A 17,469-nucleotide genomic window follows, 5' to 3' on the forward strand; every position below is an offset into this window, starting at 1 on the left:
AGAGCAATAGTTACCTGCATTGCCTTATGTATTTTAAAACAAAATACGTTGTGACTGTACATAAAATTATTTGCTGAAAAATTTTTTGTGTAGAAGAGAGGTTAAAAGGACGAAAAATAAACCAGGCTGCTTTGTTTTTCCCAGGTACTCTCTGTAGAGAGCTGCAGGGACTTTATTATGTGTAGTGACAGTTTGCTTCTATAATATCTTCTCACTCAAAAATTTGGAAATTTTGGTGTAGACTTAAACATGAAACTTTGAAGGGGAAATTGCAAATCATCTGGTCAAAAATATAATTAAAGAACATCTGATAGAAACCAAGTAAACAATTGTAGCAGTATTCAGGATTTATTATTTTTGTTTTTCTTACTCTTTGAGAAAACCTCTTGGGAGATGAAGGAAAACCTCTGTTTGGAGCACTTCAAAATAGACAGGTATGTATATTCCAGCAAGGTATGTGTAACTCATAGTAGGCTTTTTTGGTATAATCTACAGTTAATTTATTAGTTTTTAAAATCATTTTTTTAATTCATTCCTTTTTCTGTAAAAATTAGCGGAATTCTATTTTTTTTTTTCTTTTTTACAAAGCTACCTCAGTCTCACAGGAGACAAAATGGCCAGCATTGTGCACTTTAGAGAGCTTACTCAATCTCAGTGGTTAAATGTAATTCATAGATTTCAGATGATACTTTGTCCCTTTTTTCTCCCCTTCTCTGCTTATTGCCAAGTCAGAAATTCAGTGTCCCCTACATTTTCCTTCTTCGCTAATTTTGTGCCATCATGTAACATTAAGTCCTAATGCTGGCTTAACTCTACATAAATCATCATAGTGAATTCAAGAATAAAACTAAGCCATGGCTCCTTGATGGGCAGATTTTAACACTACAGGACTATACCCGTCTCCAGACCTAAGCTCAAGAAATAGCCACTTGAAAACAGGGTGGGCAACCAAGGATTCCGTAGAGCACCCCTGCTCCTAGCCATTTTCCTCTTATTTTCCCAAGGCACAGGGGACTTTTAATATACAATGTGCTTCCCTACACTTCCTGGCCGCCTGTTTGGAAAGCAGATCTATTCCCTGCATTTAGTGGGGTTTTTCTGGCCATGATTTTAGAATTTTTATAAATTTTTTTGCCCAGGCCTCAGAGTAAATTAATCCAGTAAATTTAAGAAATTGACTCTGGGGAAAATGAGTATCTAAATGAGAATTGAAATAATTATAGCTTTAATATCTCTTGGTCATGGGAAAATCTATTAAAACTTGATAAGTTCATAAAACTTCCTGAAAGTATTAAAAATATTATAAATATTATACTTTATTTGCAAGAATGTGAAGTTTATAATAAGGCTACAACTAATACTTGCAGACTGGGAATGATTTTTATAGTGAATGACTTAGGTCTGTCATCTGCCCTTTTTCTCTTCCCCTCTCTTACAATCTAGCATAATGGTCTGAAAGCATTAATGCAGTTTGCCATTGCACAGAAGATTACGTGTCCTCAGGTCCTGATACAGAAACATCTGATTCGTCTCCTATCAGGTAGACTCTTCTCTGAATATTATTATATGTCTTTTTCTTTGCATTTCTGGCAGTGTATATCATTCAGAAACAACACACTGAACTAATTTTGAACACTACTATAGCAGCTTTATAAAAGAAAAAACAAAGACATAGATGCCTGTACAATAACTGTAGTTTTATTTTAAAACTCAGGTATTTTCCAAATGTTTTCTAGTTATGTCCCTTGTTCCCACCTAGAGGCTTTATTGAATCAACATCCACAACCACTAACATATTTTTGTCCTCATCTGGTAAGAAAAGGGAGTGATGACATGGAAAGATCATTTAAAAATAGGTTTAATTTTGCTGGTTCAAGGGGATATTCTTCATCCTCGTTTTACTTACACTGCTTTGCATGCTCTCTCTGCCCCCCTCCAAATTGTTCACGTATTTAATGTGTCACAAAACACTTAGAAATGTATAGTTAGGAAAAAAGTATTAAGGAACATTGTATAAAAGTAATTTTTCTTATTCACGGAGCAAATATTTATTGAACAACCTCTATTTCATTTATGCTCTTTACCTTTTCTTCCTGGATCTTCTCTTTTAACACTTAAATTATATCCAAGGCTTTCTAGGAAGTTTTTCTCAGTATAGTTTATTTTTAATTATGGTCCCCATTCATAAAAGTGTGATATGCCATTTTACCAGTTTCTGTATTTTATATCCCTGTTATATTTTTGTTTTAGGTGTTTTGCATTATATTTATAACCACATTGCTATCTTAATGAATTGCACTGTTGTTTGGTATTTTTTAGTTGTTCTTCCTAACCTAAAATCAGAAGATACACCTTGCCTTCTGTCTATAGACCTATTTCATGTTTTGGTAAGTATTCAATAAAATTTCTTAAAGTCTCTCAAGTTTATAATTTCATAGTTTTCCTCATTCAAGTTCATGTTCTTTATTCAAGATTATAAATTATTGGTGTTCAGATTATGAAATTTAGTCTTTTCTCCTTTCTGTTTAAAATAGAGATTTGGGGGCGCCTGGGTGGCGCAGTCGGTTAAGCGTCCGACTTCAGCCAGGTCACGATCTCGCGGTCCGTGAGTTCAAGCCCCGCGTCAGGCTCTGGGCTGATGGCTCAGAGCCTGGAGCCTGTTTCTGATTCTGTGTCTCCCTCTCTCTCTGCCCCTCCCCCGTTCATGCTCTGTCTCTCTCTGTCCCCCAAAAAATAAATAAACGTTGAAAAAAAAAAAAAGATCTCCAAATGAGAATTAAATTTCCATACAAAATAAAAAAAAAAATTCATTTAAAATAGAGATTTGAATGAGACCATCAAAACCACTTTTTTTTTTAATGTTTATTTATTTTTGAGGGAGAGAGAGCACGAGCAGGGGAGGGACAGAGAGAGAGAGACACATAATCCACAGCAGGCTCCAGGCTCTGAACTGTCAGCACAGAGCATGATGCAGGGCTCAAACTCACGATCTGTGAGATTATGATCTGGGCCCAAGTCAAACGCTTAACCGACTGAGCCACCCGGTCACCCCTCAAAATCACTTTACAAGTGAAAGCACATTTACTCTTTATTTTGTAGTTCTTGTCCTAGTTGATTATATTGAGTTGGTGTCCGTCCAAGCAGACTTTTTAAAATATATATTGTGCTTTCTTCCTCCCCCCTTTTCTTAACTTGTTTACATTATAAGCAGTAAATGACAGTATGAGCTGTCTTAAATTAAAATCATTGATCATTTGGTGATGGGTACCAGGCCATTGACATATCTGGGCTTCTCCCAAACACCTATAGATAGGTGGCAACTGTTTTATGAGTTTCTTGCAGAGCTTTTCCAGCCCTACTATGATTCCATTCCTTCAAAATGAGTCCCCTGGAGAGATCGTTGGTGCGGTTGGGAGTATGGAATCTGTGGATACAAGATTAGTCAGTGTCCCCCATACCTCATTGTTCAGGACTATGCCCAGTGGTTGTCACTCCCATCTTTTGGAACCTTTTGGGGAAACTTTGGAAGGAATGCTGGTAAATAGGCTCTATACCCTGAGATTCTAATTTGATTGGACTAGTCTGTGTATCGGTGTTCTTTTAAGAGCTCCCCATGTTATTGTAATATTGAATCTTCTCAACCACAGGATTGAAACTGCCTAGAAAAAGAAGTTTCAGCAAAGGGATAACCTGTTAGGTGATGACTTTTGTTCTCCATTTATGGTACACTATATTCTAAGATATTCTATTGAATAATTAGGGAAAATGTTGTGGCTAGTTATAAAAAGAAACCCACACAGGGGCTCCTGGCTGGCTCAGTTGGTAGAGCATGTAACTCTTGATCTCAGGGTCATGAGTTCAAGCCCCACATTGGGTGCAGAGATTCCTTAAAAATAAAATATATAAAAAACAAGAACAAAAAAAACCCACACACGAGCACAGAGCATCTGATGCTCTGTACTTTGAGTTATGAGATTAGCTTGCACTGGTCTTTGTCGTCACTCATGTTGATATCTGTTTTCTCTTATAGGTTGGTGCTGTGTTAGCATTTCCATCCTTGTATTGGGATGACACTGTTGATCTGCAGCCTTCATCAATTAGTTCCTCGTATAACCACCTTTATCTCTTCCATTTGATCACCATGGCACACATGCTTCAGATCCTTCTTACCATAGACACAGGTAAAGCTCACATCAGTTAACTATAAAATAAATAACATTTGCCCATGGTTTATTGGCAAAATTAATTATGCATGCAATTAGTCATATCACATATTTCAAAGTTCTATGTTATTTCTCTTGTTGAATGATCATTTATTTGTTTCTTTATGGATGTTGTGTTTTGTTTTTTTTTATTTTTTTAAATTTACATCCAAATTAGTTAGCATATAGTGCAACAATGATTTCAGGAGTAGGTTCCTTAGTGCCCCTTACCCATCTAGCCCATCCCGCCTCCAACAACTTCTCCAGTAACCCTCAGTTTGTTCTCCATAATTATGAGTCTCTTCTGTTTTGTCCCCCTCCCTGTTTTTATATCATTTTTGTTTCCCTTCCCTTATTTTCATGTGTTTTGTCTCTTAAAGTCCTCATATGAGTGAAGTCATATGATTATTGTCTTTCTCTGACTAATTTCACTTAGCATAATACCCTCCAGTTCCATCCACATAGTTGCAAATGGCAAGATTTCATTCTTTTTGATTGCCAAATAATACTCCATTTTATATATATACCACATCTTCTTATCCATTCATCCATCGATGGACATTTGGGCTCTTTCTGTACTTTGGCTATTGTTGATAGTGCTGCTCTAAACATTGGGGTGCATGTGTCCTTTTGAAACAGCACATCTGTATCCCTTGGATAAGTACCTAGTAGTGCATTTGCTGGGTCGTAGGGTAGTTCTATTTTTAATTTTTTGAGGAACCTCCATACTGTTCTCCAGAGTGGCTGCACCAGCTTGCATTCCCACCAACAATGCAAAAGAGATCCTCTTTCTCTGCATCCTCGCTAACATCTGTTGTTGCCTGATTTTCTCATATGATTTTCTTAATAATTGTTCTTTTCTCGGGGCACCTGGGTGGCTCAGCCGGTTGAGTGTCTGACTTCAGCTCAGGTCATGATCTCGTGGTCCGTGAGTTCGAGCCCCGCGTCAGGCTCTGGGCTGATGGCTCAGAGCCTGGAGCCTGCTTCCGATTCTGTGTCTCCCTTTCTCTCTGCCCCTCCCCCGTTCATGCTCTGTCTCTCTCTGTCTCAAAAATAAATAAATGTTAAAAAAAAAAAAAAATTGTTCTTTTCTCTAACTTACTTTATTGTAAGAATACAGTGTATAACACACAAAATATATAACATGTAACATACATATATAATGTTATACAAAATACGTGTTGGGGCGTCTGGGTGGCTCAGTTGGTTAAGTGTTCGACTTCAGCTCAGGTCATGATCTCACGGTTCGTGAGTTTGAGCCCTGCATCGGGCTCTGTGCTGACAGCTCAGAGCCTGGAGCCTGCTTCAGATTCTGTGTCTCCCTCTCTGCCCCACCCTCACTTGTGCTCTCTCAAAAATGAATAAACTTAAAAAAAATTTTTTTTTTAAATGCATGTTAAGTGACTCAATATCTTATCAGTAAGGCTTTCAGTCAACAGTAGCCTGTTAGTTACTGGAGAGTCAAAATGTATAGGTAGATTTTTGGCTATGCAGGATGTTGGCACCCTTAACCCCCATGTTGTCCAAGGGTCAACTGTATATGACATTCTGGAAAAGGCAAAGCTATGGAGACAGTATATCAGTGATTACCAGAGGTTGGGGGGGGAGAGCGGGGAAACAGTGGTGAATTTGGAGAGCACGGAGGATTTTGAGGGCAGTGAAACTACTCTGTATGATACTGTAACAGTGGCTACATTTCGTTTGTGAAGACCTACAGAATATACAATACCAGGATGAACCCTAATGTAAACTGTGGACTTTGGATGATAATGATGTGTTAGTATAGGTTCATTGATTGTAACAAATGTACCACTCTAGTGCAAGCTGTTGATAGTAGGGCAGGTATCTGGAAACTCAGTGCTTTCCTCTCAATTTTGTAATGAACCTAAAACTGCTTTAAGAAATAAAGTTTCATGTTTAAAAATCTTGTTACATGGGTGTGTGCATTTGTCAAAACTCATCAAATGGTACATTTATTGTTTGTGTATTTCACTGCATGTAAAATTCACTTCAGTCGTGCAAATATTAAACATATTTAAATTGGAAATATCAATATGAATTCATGATATATTTTCCTTTTTTTAAAAAAGTGTGTTTTTCCTAAAGAGATCTTAACTGAAAGGAGAAGAACTAGCAATATCCAACCAAAGTAAGAGACACAGGGTAATTTTAATTGTCTTTCAGATGAATTAATGTATATATATTTTTTAAGTATTTTTAAAACAAGAGAGCACTATTCAAATAGGATGTAACCATCCATCACATTGAACTAAAATGTTGGCATTTTTTTTTTTCAACGTTTTTATTTATTTTTGGGACAGAGAGAGACAGAGCATGAACGGGGGAGGGGCGGAGAGAGAGGGAGACACAGAATCGGAAACAGGCTCCAGGCTCTGAGCCATCAGCCCAGAGCCCGACGCGGGGCTCGAACTCACGGACCGCGAGATTGTGACCTGGCTGAAGTCGGACACCCAACCGACTGCGCCACCCAGGCGCCCCCAATGTTGGCATTTTTATACCCATTTTAATATGATAAAAGTTCAGAGAACTTAAGTGTCTTATCCAGAGCTTTAACCTAAGTGAGTGAGTTAGCAATTGGTGGAAAGGTTTAGGATGGTCCTCCTTAAGGATAGATTAATGAAGGAAATTACCTTACGAGGTTCTTCTTAATGTGTTGCTTGAGAGTAAAGGCAGGACAGCAACCTACTTCCCTTTCTAGAAGCTGAATTTCTACCTGTTAGCTAAGACTCCTAGGAATGCAAAGCAGATAGATGACCACTAATTTGTTTACCTGGTCATATTACAATGAGATCAGCATTTATTAAACATCCATGTGATTCTGCCCTATTTGTTTCTTCATCTAATATACTGATAAAGTTTACCTAAGAGGTTTTTTTTTTAATGTTTATTTTTGAGAGAGAGAGGGAGCGAGTGAGCACGTGCACGCACGCAAGCGGAGGAGGGGCAGAGAGGGAGACACAGAATCTGAGGCAGGCTCCAGGCTCTGAGCTATCAGTACAGAGCCCGACACAGGGCTCAAACTCACAAACCATGAGATCATGTCCTAAGCTGAAGTTGGACCCTTAACTGACTGAGCCACCCGGGCACCCCTTACCCAACAGTTTTAATATTTAGAATCAACTATTTAGATTGAGAAAAAGGAAAAGAGCCTCAGTTGAGTTGACATTGTTTATTATCCTGACACCATGATATTGAGGTGTAATTAATACATTGAATAGCAAACTCATAGATTTATCTTTCAGAATTTCTTTTTCAGACCTCCCCCTTGCTCAGGTTCAAGAAGAGAGTGAAGAGGCTCGTTCTGCATCTTCTTTCTTGGCAGAAGTTTCTCAATATACAAATGGGTGAGTAGCAGTTCATTAGTTCAACTTATTTCAGTATTGTTTTAATAATTCCACCTCTTCAGTTGTTTGGCACAATGACTTTTGAACCATTTTAATTCCAGTTTTTAAAAATCAGTTAAGAGCTTTTGGAGTTACAGCTACCCATTTGTTTGTTTCTGAGACTGAAACAAGTTTTGATACATCTTTACTCTTATAAACTGTTCTTTACTCTTATTATAAAGAACAGTTTTGATACATCTTTACTTTTATAAAACTGTTCTGGGAACATAGGCCAAAGATAATAAAATTTTAACAAATGGCAGCATTTAGAATTTAAATAAATGTACAAAATAGAAAATAGGTCATCCATTTAAAGCAATCTATACAGTTGATACGCTTAACTAGAGATTTTTTTTATGGCTTTTATGTAACGTGAAATTTATTGGCGATGCAAAGGTTAAAATCAAAAGTACAATAAGAGTGCCCCACTGAGCTCTACATGCTGCCAAACTCTCCCCTCTTTGCTTTCATCTTCTTCATCAATTTTTAGTTAGGTTTTCTGTTTTGTTTTGTTTTTAGTTAGGTACTGAAGAGAGAGAGGGAGAGAGAGAGAGAGAGAGAGAGAGAGAGAGACAGTGTGTGTGTGTGTGTGTGTGTGTGTGTGTGTGTGTGTGTTACTAGACTTTATTTTTTAGAGCTGTTTTATTAGGCTTACAGAAAATTTAAACAGAAAGTACATAGTGTTCCTGTATACTCCCTCCCCTCACCAGTTTCTCCTGTAATTAACATCCAGCCTTCAGTGTGGTAGATTTGTTAAAGATGATAAAACAGTATCAATACATTGTTGTTAACTAAAGTCCATAGTTTACATTAGGGTTCACTCTTTGTGTTGTAACATTGCAAGTATGATATAGAGTACTTTTCACTGCTCTCTGAATCACCAACTTTAATACAGAAATCAAGAAAGTATTAATTTTTTTAGCTAACTTAACTGCTTTGGTTAGTTATTGATAAATATATCTGATTCACATTTCATCATAAGGGTTAGGATAAAGAAGAAAATAGTTATTTGCTTTAAAAATTTACATGGTAGGGGCATTCACTTTCATATGCCCCCTGTCTGTAAAGAGCTTTCATACTATTCTTACTTTCTTATACTCTCATAAACTTTTGCCTGCCCCTCATTTAAAAATTAATTAATGGTTATTAATATTATTAATAATTATTACATATTGCTAATCATAATATAAATAATTGATTTATTTTTTAATTAAATAAAATAAAAACCTACATGGTAAAAGATACAAGATTTGTGGTTTTATTTAGGAAACTTTCAGAAGATTTAAATATAGAAGATATTGCCAGTTAAATATTATGTTTTAAATGTTTAAAAATTAAATGGATAAAAAATTATTTAAATACTTAGCTATGTTTTTAAATGAGGATGTGTTTAAAGTCTAGGGGTTTAGTCTGATCAGTATTCTGTTCTGTTCTGGAATTATTGCCTCTTAGCTGCATTGGGTGTGGTATTCCTGGCTGGTATTTGTGGGTCTCATTGAAGAATGGTATCACCCCTTACCTTCGCTGTGCTGCCTTGTTTTTCCACTATTTACTTGGAGTAACTCCACCTGATGAACTGCTGACAAGTAAGTAGGAAAGTGAAATCTCAGAATAGGATATAATAGATATTTTTTCTTACCTTCAAGCTCAAAAATACAAGGTGAGGGCAAAACTACTTTTCTGTTCTCTGCCTCTTTCATCAATGTTCACTGTCAACATGTGTGCCCTGCTGTGGTATGGGCTGAAGGTGAGACCAAAAATGAGATTAGCTTCATAATATGCAAAACCTACTCAGGACTCCTATCTATGTATAGTTGATGTACTTGAGCTTATAAAGTGTCTGCACACAGAATATAACTGTTAGGATATGCAAAAAATTAGGAACATTGGTTGCATTTAGGAAAGAGAACAATTTGGTTAAGTAGGAGGAAAATGTTATTTTATACTCCTTATTTGACTTTTGAACATATAACTACTACAAAAGAGGTAAAATGCTGCTAGGAAAGGCCTGTTGTAACAAAGTGAGGATATGTATGTTTGAGTACCAGTCATTTCCTTTCTTCTTTACTTGCCTTAAATCTACATCAAAGTAGACAAGGCTTTCTTGCTCTTTTGTATGGGTAAAAATCAGAACATTTGTATGATTTTGGAAGCATCACCAAAATTGTTTAGAGATTCTTGCTTTTGTCCTTTGAGATTAAGCTGAACAGGTCAGCTTTTTTGGCTTTCAGCTTCTGTATCTTGAACTCAGTTCAGTAGGGTTTATTTAATCTAGTTTGTTGTGATTCTATACACAGGCATACATTGTCATATTGCGCATTGCTTTATTGCACTTTGCAGATACCGCATTTTTTACAAATTGAAGGTTTGTGGCAACCCTGTGTCAAGGAAGTCTGCCAGTGCCATTTTTCCCACAGCATTTGCTCACTTCATGTTTGTGTCACATTTTGATTATTCTTGCAATATTTCAAACTTTTTCATTATTATTATATTTGTTAGGGTGATCTGTGATGATTGATTATGACTGGCTGAAAGACCATATGATGGTTCGCAGTTTTTAGTAATAAAATATTTTTTAATTAAGGTATGTAAATTTTTGTTTTAGGCATAGTTCTGTTGCACACTAAATAGACTACAAATAGTAGAAGCGTAACTTTAATAATCACTGGGAAGCCAAAAATTCACTTGACTTGCTTCATTGCAATACTCGCTTTATTGTGGTGGTCTAGAACTGAACTGGTATGCCTGTAAATGGGGTGCTACTTCCCACGTAGTTGTTTTTTTGCATTTTTAAAAAATCATGTATTAATTTATCTAGATGGTGCTGTAATACCAGGTAAGAATAATGTGCTTACTAAATGTATTGTTATTCTCTTGCAGATCCTGCAGAAGGAGAATACAGTGCACTCTGTAGCTATCTATCTTTACCCACAAATTTGTTCCTGCTTTTCCAGGAATATTGGGATACTGTAAGACCCCTCCTCCAGAGGTACTATGAGGGCAAAATGTGACTGTTGGGTTATTATACTGTTGTGTTCCTAATTCACACACTCAAGGAATTGGAGACAAGTCCAGCAGCCATGGGCAGCTGGAATTTCCGCTTGTCCCACCATAATTACCGTTCCTTGTACTACTCTTCCCTAAAGCTGCCGTTTCCTATAAATCATCAGGCAGGCTGGGCAGCAGGGGGAGGTGGTCATGTTGTCAGCAGCCACATAGTCACAACTAAATATCAAAAGAAACAAAATTGGGGCTCTGTCTAAAACAGTAGCATATCTCACATGGTAGCGCACATCTCTGGAGGGTGCCTGAGGGGGAATAAAAAAGTCATTTGGTGAATCAAAATGTATCAGTTAAATTTCCCTGAGAGAGGTGGGTCTTTTTTTGAGAAAAACTTTCTTTCTACCTCATCATTTCTGGCCCTCCTGATCACTGTCTACCCTCCTAACCTCTAGTGTCCTTCCCTATCTTTGCTTCCACAATTTCCATCTTTTTTTTTTTTTTTTTTCAGATATAATTGACATGTAGCATTGTTTTAATAATTAATTCTCACTGTTACTCTTACTTTATTTCCTCCATTACAGATTCTGACACCCAGTGTTTGGGGTGTTCGGGGAGGATGTTTTGGCCACATATCCAACAGGCAGTTCTCTGACACCGGCTGGGTATCCTACAATTCACCTCAATCCTACACTGTCTACCTGGAGATAGCATCAGATCCCACAGGTTAAGGGCTCATTGCTATAGACTGGCATGCCTACATACAGACATATTTCAGACAGCTTCTACTAGCAAGTCCAAGGTTGTCACCTGTGCTCCTGACCCAATGGCTATAGAACAGAGGCTCCACTGACCCCTCCTTGGGTTCAGTTAATTTGCTAGAGCAGCTCACAGAACTCAGAGAAACATTTTACTTACTAGATCACCAGTTTACTCAGGAACAGCCAGGTGGAAGAGATGCACAGGGAAAGGGAGCCAAGATTGCATACTCCCTAAACACACCACCCTCCCCAAATCACCACGTGTTCACCAATGTGGAAGTTCTCCAAATCCTGTCCTGTTGGTGATTTTGGAGGCTATATTACATAGGCATGGTTGATTAAATCAATGGCCATTAGTGACTGATTCAACCTCCAGTCCCTCTTTCCTCCATGGTGGTTGAAGTAGCAGAGCTGAAAGTTCCAATCTTCTGTCACATGTTTGGTTCTCCCAGTACCCAGCCCCCATCCCTAGGAGGGATCTAAAGCACACCTTTGTTGCTGTCATCACTTAGGAAATTCCCTGTGCTGGGAACTGGGTTGAAGACTAAATATACGTATTTATTATTATAAATCACATGATCACACCCATGATTTCCTTTATTTTTTCAATTTTCTGCCTTTACCTTTCTCCTTTTTCTTTCATTAGTGTTTCTTTCTCCGTGTCCATGTCAGGATTTGTGTGAATGTCTGCTTGTCTCCTGCCACATTTTCTGTGCTCTCATCTCTTCTGTTAGGTTCTTTTTTGTGTATCTTCATTTCTTATGAGGGGTTCTAATCTCCAGTGTGATTAAAAATGAATTAAAACAGATCTTTAAAAATCAACATCATGCTTTGTGTTAAGTACAATCACAGTAGGTTATACTGACTTTACTTGTATGTTGTTGGAGTCAATACATTTTATAAATTTTTTTTTTTTCAACGTTTATTCATTTTTGGGACAGAGAGAGACAGAGCATGAACAGGGGAGGGGCAGAGAGAGAGGGAGACACAGAATCGGAAACAGGCTCCAGGCTCTGAGCCATCAGCCCAGAGCCTGACGCGGGGCTCGAACCCACGGACCGCGAGATCGTGACCTGGCTGAAGTCGGACACCTAACCGACTGCGCCACCCAGGCGCCCCATGAGTCAATACATTTTAAACTTACTCTTCTAGGTTAATGACAAAAATTCAAACTTTGTAACAGAATGTCCTTGTACTTTGTACCATTCCTGCAGAGCCTCCCCTTATCCTCTGCTCTGAAGTACAGGGGACTGAGACTTGCAAGCCGTATTGCCTGGTCTTTCTTGTCAGTTGGCGTCTACCTGTACTCAGCCTGGGGGAGGCAGTAATAGGGTATTGGAAGTGAGGAGGAAGAGAGAAGCCTGAGTGTTCAGGCCACCTCTCTCTGCTTTGTGTGGTATCTCTGGCCAGTGACTGTAGCTCTTCTCTGGCTGTAGTTCCCATCAGCCAAGTCTCTGGTGGTTCCAGTATTCATCAGTGACCCTAGCCCCTCGTTTCTAGTAATGCCACAATTTCCTTTCGTTCCTCCATCCTGGGAGAGGCAGTGGCTTCCTGTTACTGGCTAATCTTTGGGTCACTTTGTGTTTTTATCTCCTGGTTGGCTTTGCAGCCCTTCTGTCATCTTTATTACCAATTCCTGGTATTAAATTCCCTCTTCAGAATGGTTTCTGTTTTTCTAGTAAGACCTTGATTGATAAGCCCTTAAAAAAAGAAATCAATAACAGAAAAGGGACAAAATAAATAGGCAGACACAAAAACAAAGAGAAGGAAAGCAAAGGAGCAAGATTGTAGAAGTCTAGTGGAGGGAACATGGAAAGAAGGGACAGATTTGGAGAGGGTGGCTCACTCATGAACACTATGCTGAAATTGTGATGACCTGTTTGCTTTTCTCTTGGCTCTCCGTATAGGTGGTGTGCAGATCCTGCCTTACTAAACTGTTTGAAGCAGAAAAGCACCATAGTCAGGTTGGTTTTACTTCTTAGTCCTTTCCTACAGGTTGTGTTTCCAAAAATAGTTGGTTTGCTGAATATGATTTCTAGTCTGTCTTATTCATTCTTACTCAGTACATTGTTTCCTGCGTTTCTCTTAGGTCTTTGCCAGAATTCAGATTCTTCCTGCAATTGATTTTTTTCTTGGAGGGACTGTCCTTTCCCTCTTAAATTGTTTAACTCCACCAGCTCCTCTTTCTTAAGCGTGTACATGCATATTAAAAGGCACAGGAGGAGATGGCATCTTGGAGCTGCTGGTATATTACAATCAGAGGGTAGTGACAGTATTCCTGTACAACATTTTTTTCCTTTTGAGAATAGAGTAAGATATAAATAGAACTATTCCCTTTACCCCTTCCCTTCCTATCTTTATACTTAAACACTACCCAACAAAATTTTCTTCAGCCCTCCTGTGTCCTTTAAGTTATGGCTCAGTCATAATCCACCTCTTCCTCAAGGACCAATTCAAATCTGACCTCATCCCACAAGTCTCTCCTAATACACCCTCTCATGTGTGTGTGCATGCATACCTGCCAGCACCATAAAGCACTCAACAGTAAGTTCAATAAGGCCAGATTGCGTGCTTGTTTTCTTTGTATCCCACCAGGGCCTGCTTTATGTTATATGTGTCTAATTTTTATTCAAATTGAATTGCTTCAGTAAACAAGCAGAGTAATTGACCCCTAGCCTTAAATGCTAACATCAGTAGTACCATTTTTCCATGGCCAAAGCAAACATTGTGACACAAAGTGCATATGCCACCTTCTATTCTCATCTTTTCTCACTCTTTCAAATTCTTTAGCCTTCACTGTAAATGTGCATATGCTGCCTACCCCTTAACCCCACTTTAGTGGTTTAGAGATTATAGAGCAGCTTTTATAACTTAGATAGAGTAGTATTCACATCACCAAGAAAAGAAAGAGTAGAGAGAAAAGTTTAAAAGATGAGTACATATTTTAGGACTGTTAATCTCACACAATTTTTCCTTTATTTCAGTTCATTATGTGCCTTTTATTTATTTTATTTAAAAAAATTTTTTTAACATTTATTCATTTTTGAGAGACAGAGACAGAGTATGAGTGGGGAATGGGCAGAGAAAGAGGGAGACACAGAATCTGAAGCAGACTCCAGGCTCTGAGCTGTCAGCACAGAGCCCGACGTGGGGCTTGAACTCACGAACTGCAAGATCATGACCTGAGCCAAAGTCCGACGCTCAACTGACTGAGCCACCCAGGCGTACCTCATGTGCCTTTTAGACACCTACTATTTCCCCAGCATGGTTCTAAAATACTTTGGGAGAATTAGAAGACCCAACACATACAGCTTTTTGGTCATGGGTAATTTATAATCAAATTATGTACATAAACTAAAAACATAACGTGTAATAGTATATGGAATGTACTGTTAATGCTATAGAAATTTAAACAGAAGATTTTTAATGATGCCAGGTTACTCTTGGAGAAGATAGTTTTTAGCTGAACATAGAAGGAATTACAGAATTTAAGTTGATTGTGGTTTGAGGATAGAATGTCCATGTTATTCAGATATTCTTCTTCACGGCATTCATGCAAGGCTTTTATCGTATCTGTATTATATTGTAAGAATGAATAACATTTACAGACATGTATCAAGTACTAAGTACATTATGTTCCACTTCAGTATCTTATTGAGTCCTTAACAGCTCTATGAGTTTCCTTGATTCTATTATTTATATTTGACATTTCTTAAATCAGCATGAGTCTTTTATATTTCTTCCCTCCCACCTCAAAAATTTATTATTAAATTGATAGTGTGCCTTATGACTGAGAAAGTATAATATATTCATCCTCTAGTTTACAGACCATGAAATACAGGCTTGGGTTCAGTGACTTGTTAGATACTAGAGAATTTAGGATTTGTGGCTGCGTCTGATTACAAAGCCTGTGTATCCTTAACAACTTTTTTATATTACCTTCCTAGCCATTATGGAAATCTAGCTAGAACAATTTAGTCTTCAGGAATAGTGGAGGTTGAGTTTGGAAAGGAAACCAGCTGATGAAAGATTTGGAATTCTAGGCTCAGATGCTTGGATTTAATGTTGTCAACAGGGGGAATTACTATGGGGTGCAAGTATGGGTTCTTTTGTTATTTTTAAGACATTCTTCCTTCTGTTACTTAGTTGGTTTTTGACATGGGTTTATTTACTCTTAAGTAAAATTGTCTTTTAAATTATATTTCTAGATACCCTAGAAAAAGAAATAGTTTGATAGAGCTACCTGATGACTATAGCTGCCTCCTAAATCAAGCTTCTCATTTCAGGTAAGAAGAAATATTTTTTTAAAAAATTTTAGGGGCGCCTGGGTGGCTCAGTCGGTTGAGCGGCCGACTTCAGCTCAGGTCACGATCTCGCTATCCGTGAGTTCGAGCCCCGCGTCGGGCTCTGTGCTGACAGCTCAGAGTCTGGAGCCTGTTTCAGATTCTGTGTCTCCCTCTCTCTCTGCCCCTCCCCTGTTCATGCTCTGTCTCTCTCTGTCTCAAAAATAAAATAAACGTTAAAAAAAAAAATTTTTTTTTTAAAAAAAAAGAAAACTTAAAAAAAAAAAATAATAATAAAAAATTTAAGCCTGTAATTGGTATGCACCACCACTAGCTAACTTTTTAAAAATTGACCACTTAGCATCTTTTATAACAGTGAGTGCTGATTTCTTTTTTATTTTTGAGGTGAGATCCACAAAACATACAGTTAATGATGACAAAGTATACAATTCAATACAATTTAGTGTCTGCATAATGTTGTGCAACCACCACCTGTCTCTAGTTTGAAAACTTTTTCATCATCCCGGAGAAACACCTTGTATCCACTAAGTAATCACACCCCATTTCCCTCTTTCCCAGTCCCCTGGTAATCAATAATCTGCTTTCTGTCTCTATGAATTTGCCTACTCTCTATATATCATATAAAAGGTATCATATATGATTTTTTGTGTCTTGCTGCTTTCACATAGTATGGTTTTTGAAGTCCATCCAAGTTGTAGCATGTATTCGGCCCTTTCTTGACTAAATAATATTCTACTGTAGGGGTGCCTGGCTGGCTTAGTCGGGGGAATTTGAGCCCCCTGTTAGGTATAGCTTAAAAATAAAATCTTAAATATTCCATTGTATGCATATACAGAGTTTGTTTATCCATTTATCCATTGATGAGCACTTAGGTTGTTTCCCTCTTTTGATTATTATGAATAATGCTACCGTAAACATTCATGTACAAGTTTCTATGTGGGCATATATTTTCATTTTTCTTATATATATTCCTAGGAGTAGAATTATTGGGTCATTATGATAATTCTATGTTTAACTCTTTGAGTTGCCAGTAAGCAGTTTTCCATAAATGGCTGTCCCATTTTACATTTCCATCAGCAGTGTAAGTTTTGAGAGAGAGAGCACATGAGGGGCAGAGAGGGAGAGAGAGAGACTATCAAGCAGGCTTGCTCTGTCAGTGCACAGCTCGACATGGGGCGTAAACTCATGAACCATGAGATCATGACCTGAGCTGAAATCAAGTTGGATGCTTAACCAACTGAGCCACCCAGGTGCCCTAATACACATTTTCTAAATGACCACTGATGTTGAACATCTTTTTATGTGCTTTTTGGACATTTGTGTATGTTCTTTGGAGAAATGCCTGTTCAAGCCCTTTGCCCATCTTGTAATTGGACTGTCTGTTTTGTTGTTGAGTTGTAAGATTTCTTTATACTGAAGGGGAAGGAGACTCTTCCTTTCTTCCCTCTCTGTTCCTCCCTCTCTGTTCTTCCCTCTAGTCAAATAATTAAATTGACATAAGACAGAATAATATGAGAGGGATGCCTGGGCAGCTCAGTTGGTTAAGCATTTGACTTCAGCTCGAGTCACAATCTCAGTTTATGAGCTTGAACCCTGCATCAGGCTCCATGCTGACAGTGTGGAGCCTGCTTGGGTTTCTCTCTCTCAGATTAATAGGAGAAAAACCAATTTAATTTCATATATATGGGAGATCACAGAGATACGTGACTCAAAGAAGAAACTAGGTTTATACTTTATAGTTAAAGAAACAATTATTTGTGAAGATTTGACAAAACAAAGGAGTTTACACTTAGAGTAC

General features: G+C 37.8%; 1 protein-coding gene across 2 annotated transcripts in view; it reads left to right on the forward strand.

Moving 5' to 3' along the window:
• Positions 1-17,469, forward strand: part of UBR1 (ubiquitin protein ligase E3 component n-recognin 1) — a 137,346-nt gene that overhangs the window by 106,615 nt on the left and 13,262 nt on the right. Inside the window, exons 36-44 of one of the 2 annotated variants that reach the window (XM_045448006.1) lie at positions 379-434; positions 1,444-1,540; positions 2,320-2,387; positions 4,031-4,181; positions 7,480-7,567; positions 9,059-9,192; positions 10,487-10,595; positions 13,275-13,331; positions 15,576-15,653. In XM_045448006.1, the coding sequence (XP_045303962.1) occupies positions 379-434; positions 1,444-1,540; positions 2,320-2,387; positions 4,031-4,181; positions 7,480-7,567; positions 9,059-9,192; positions 10,487-10,595; positions 13,275-13,331; positions 15,576-15,653 (838 nt within the window). Of the gene's footprint in view, positions 1-378; positions 435-1,443; positions 1,541-2,319; positions 2,388-4,030; positions 4,182-7,465; positions 7,568-9,058; positions 9,193-10,486; positions 10,596-13,274; positions 13,332-15,575; positions 15,654-17,469 lie in introns of those variants that run through there. The other variant, XR_006704079.1, reaches the window with a different exon arrangement.

Source organism: Leopardus geoffroyi, chromosome B3 (genome assembly GCF_018350155.1).
Source record: "Leopardus geoffroyi isolate Oge1 chromosome B3, O.geoffroyi_Oge1_pat1.0, whole genome shotgun sequence".
Taxonomy (NCBI): Eukaryota; Metazoa; Chordata; class Mammalia; order Carnivora; family Felidae; genus Leopardus; species Leopardus geoffroyi.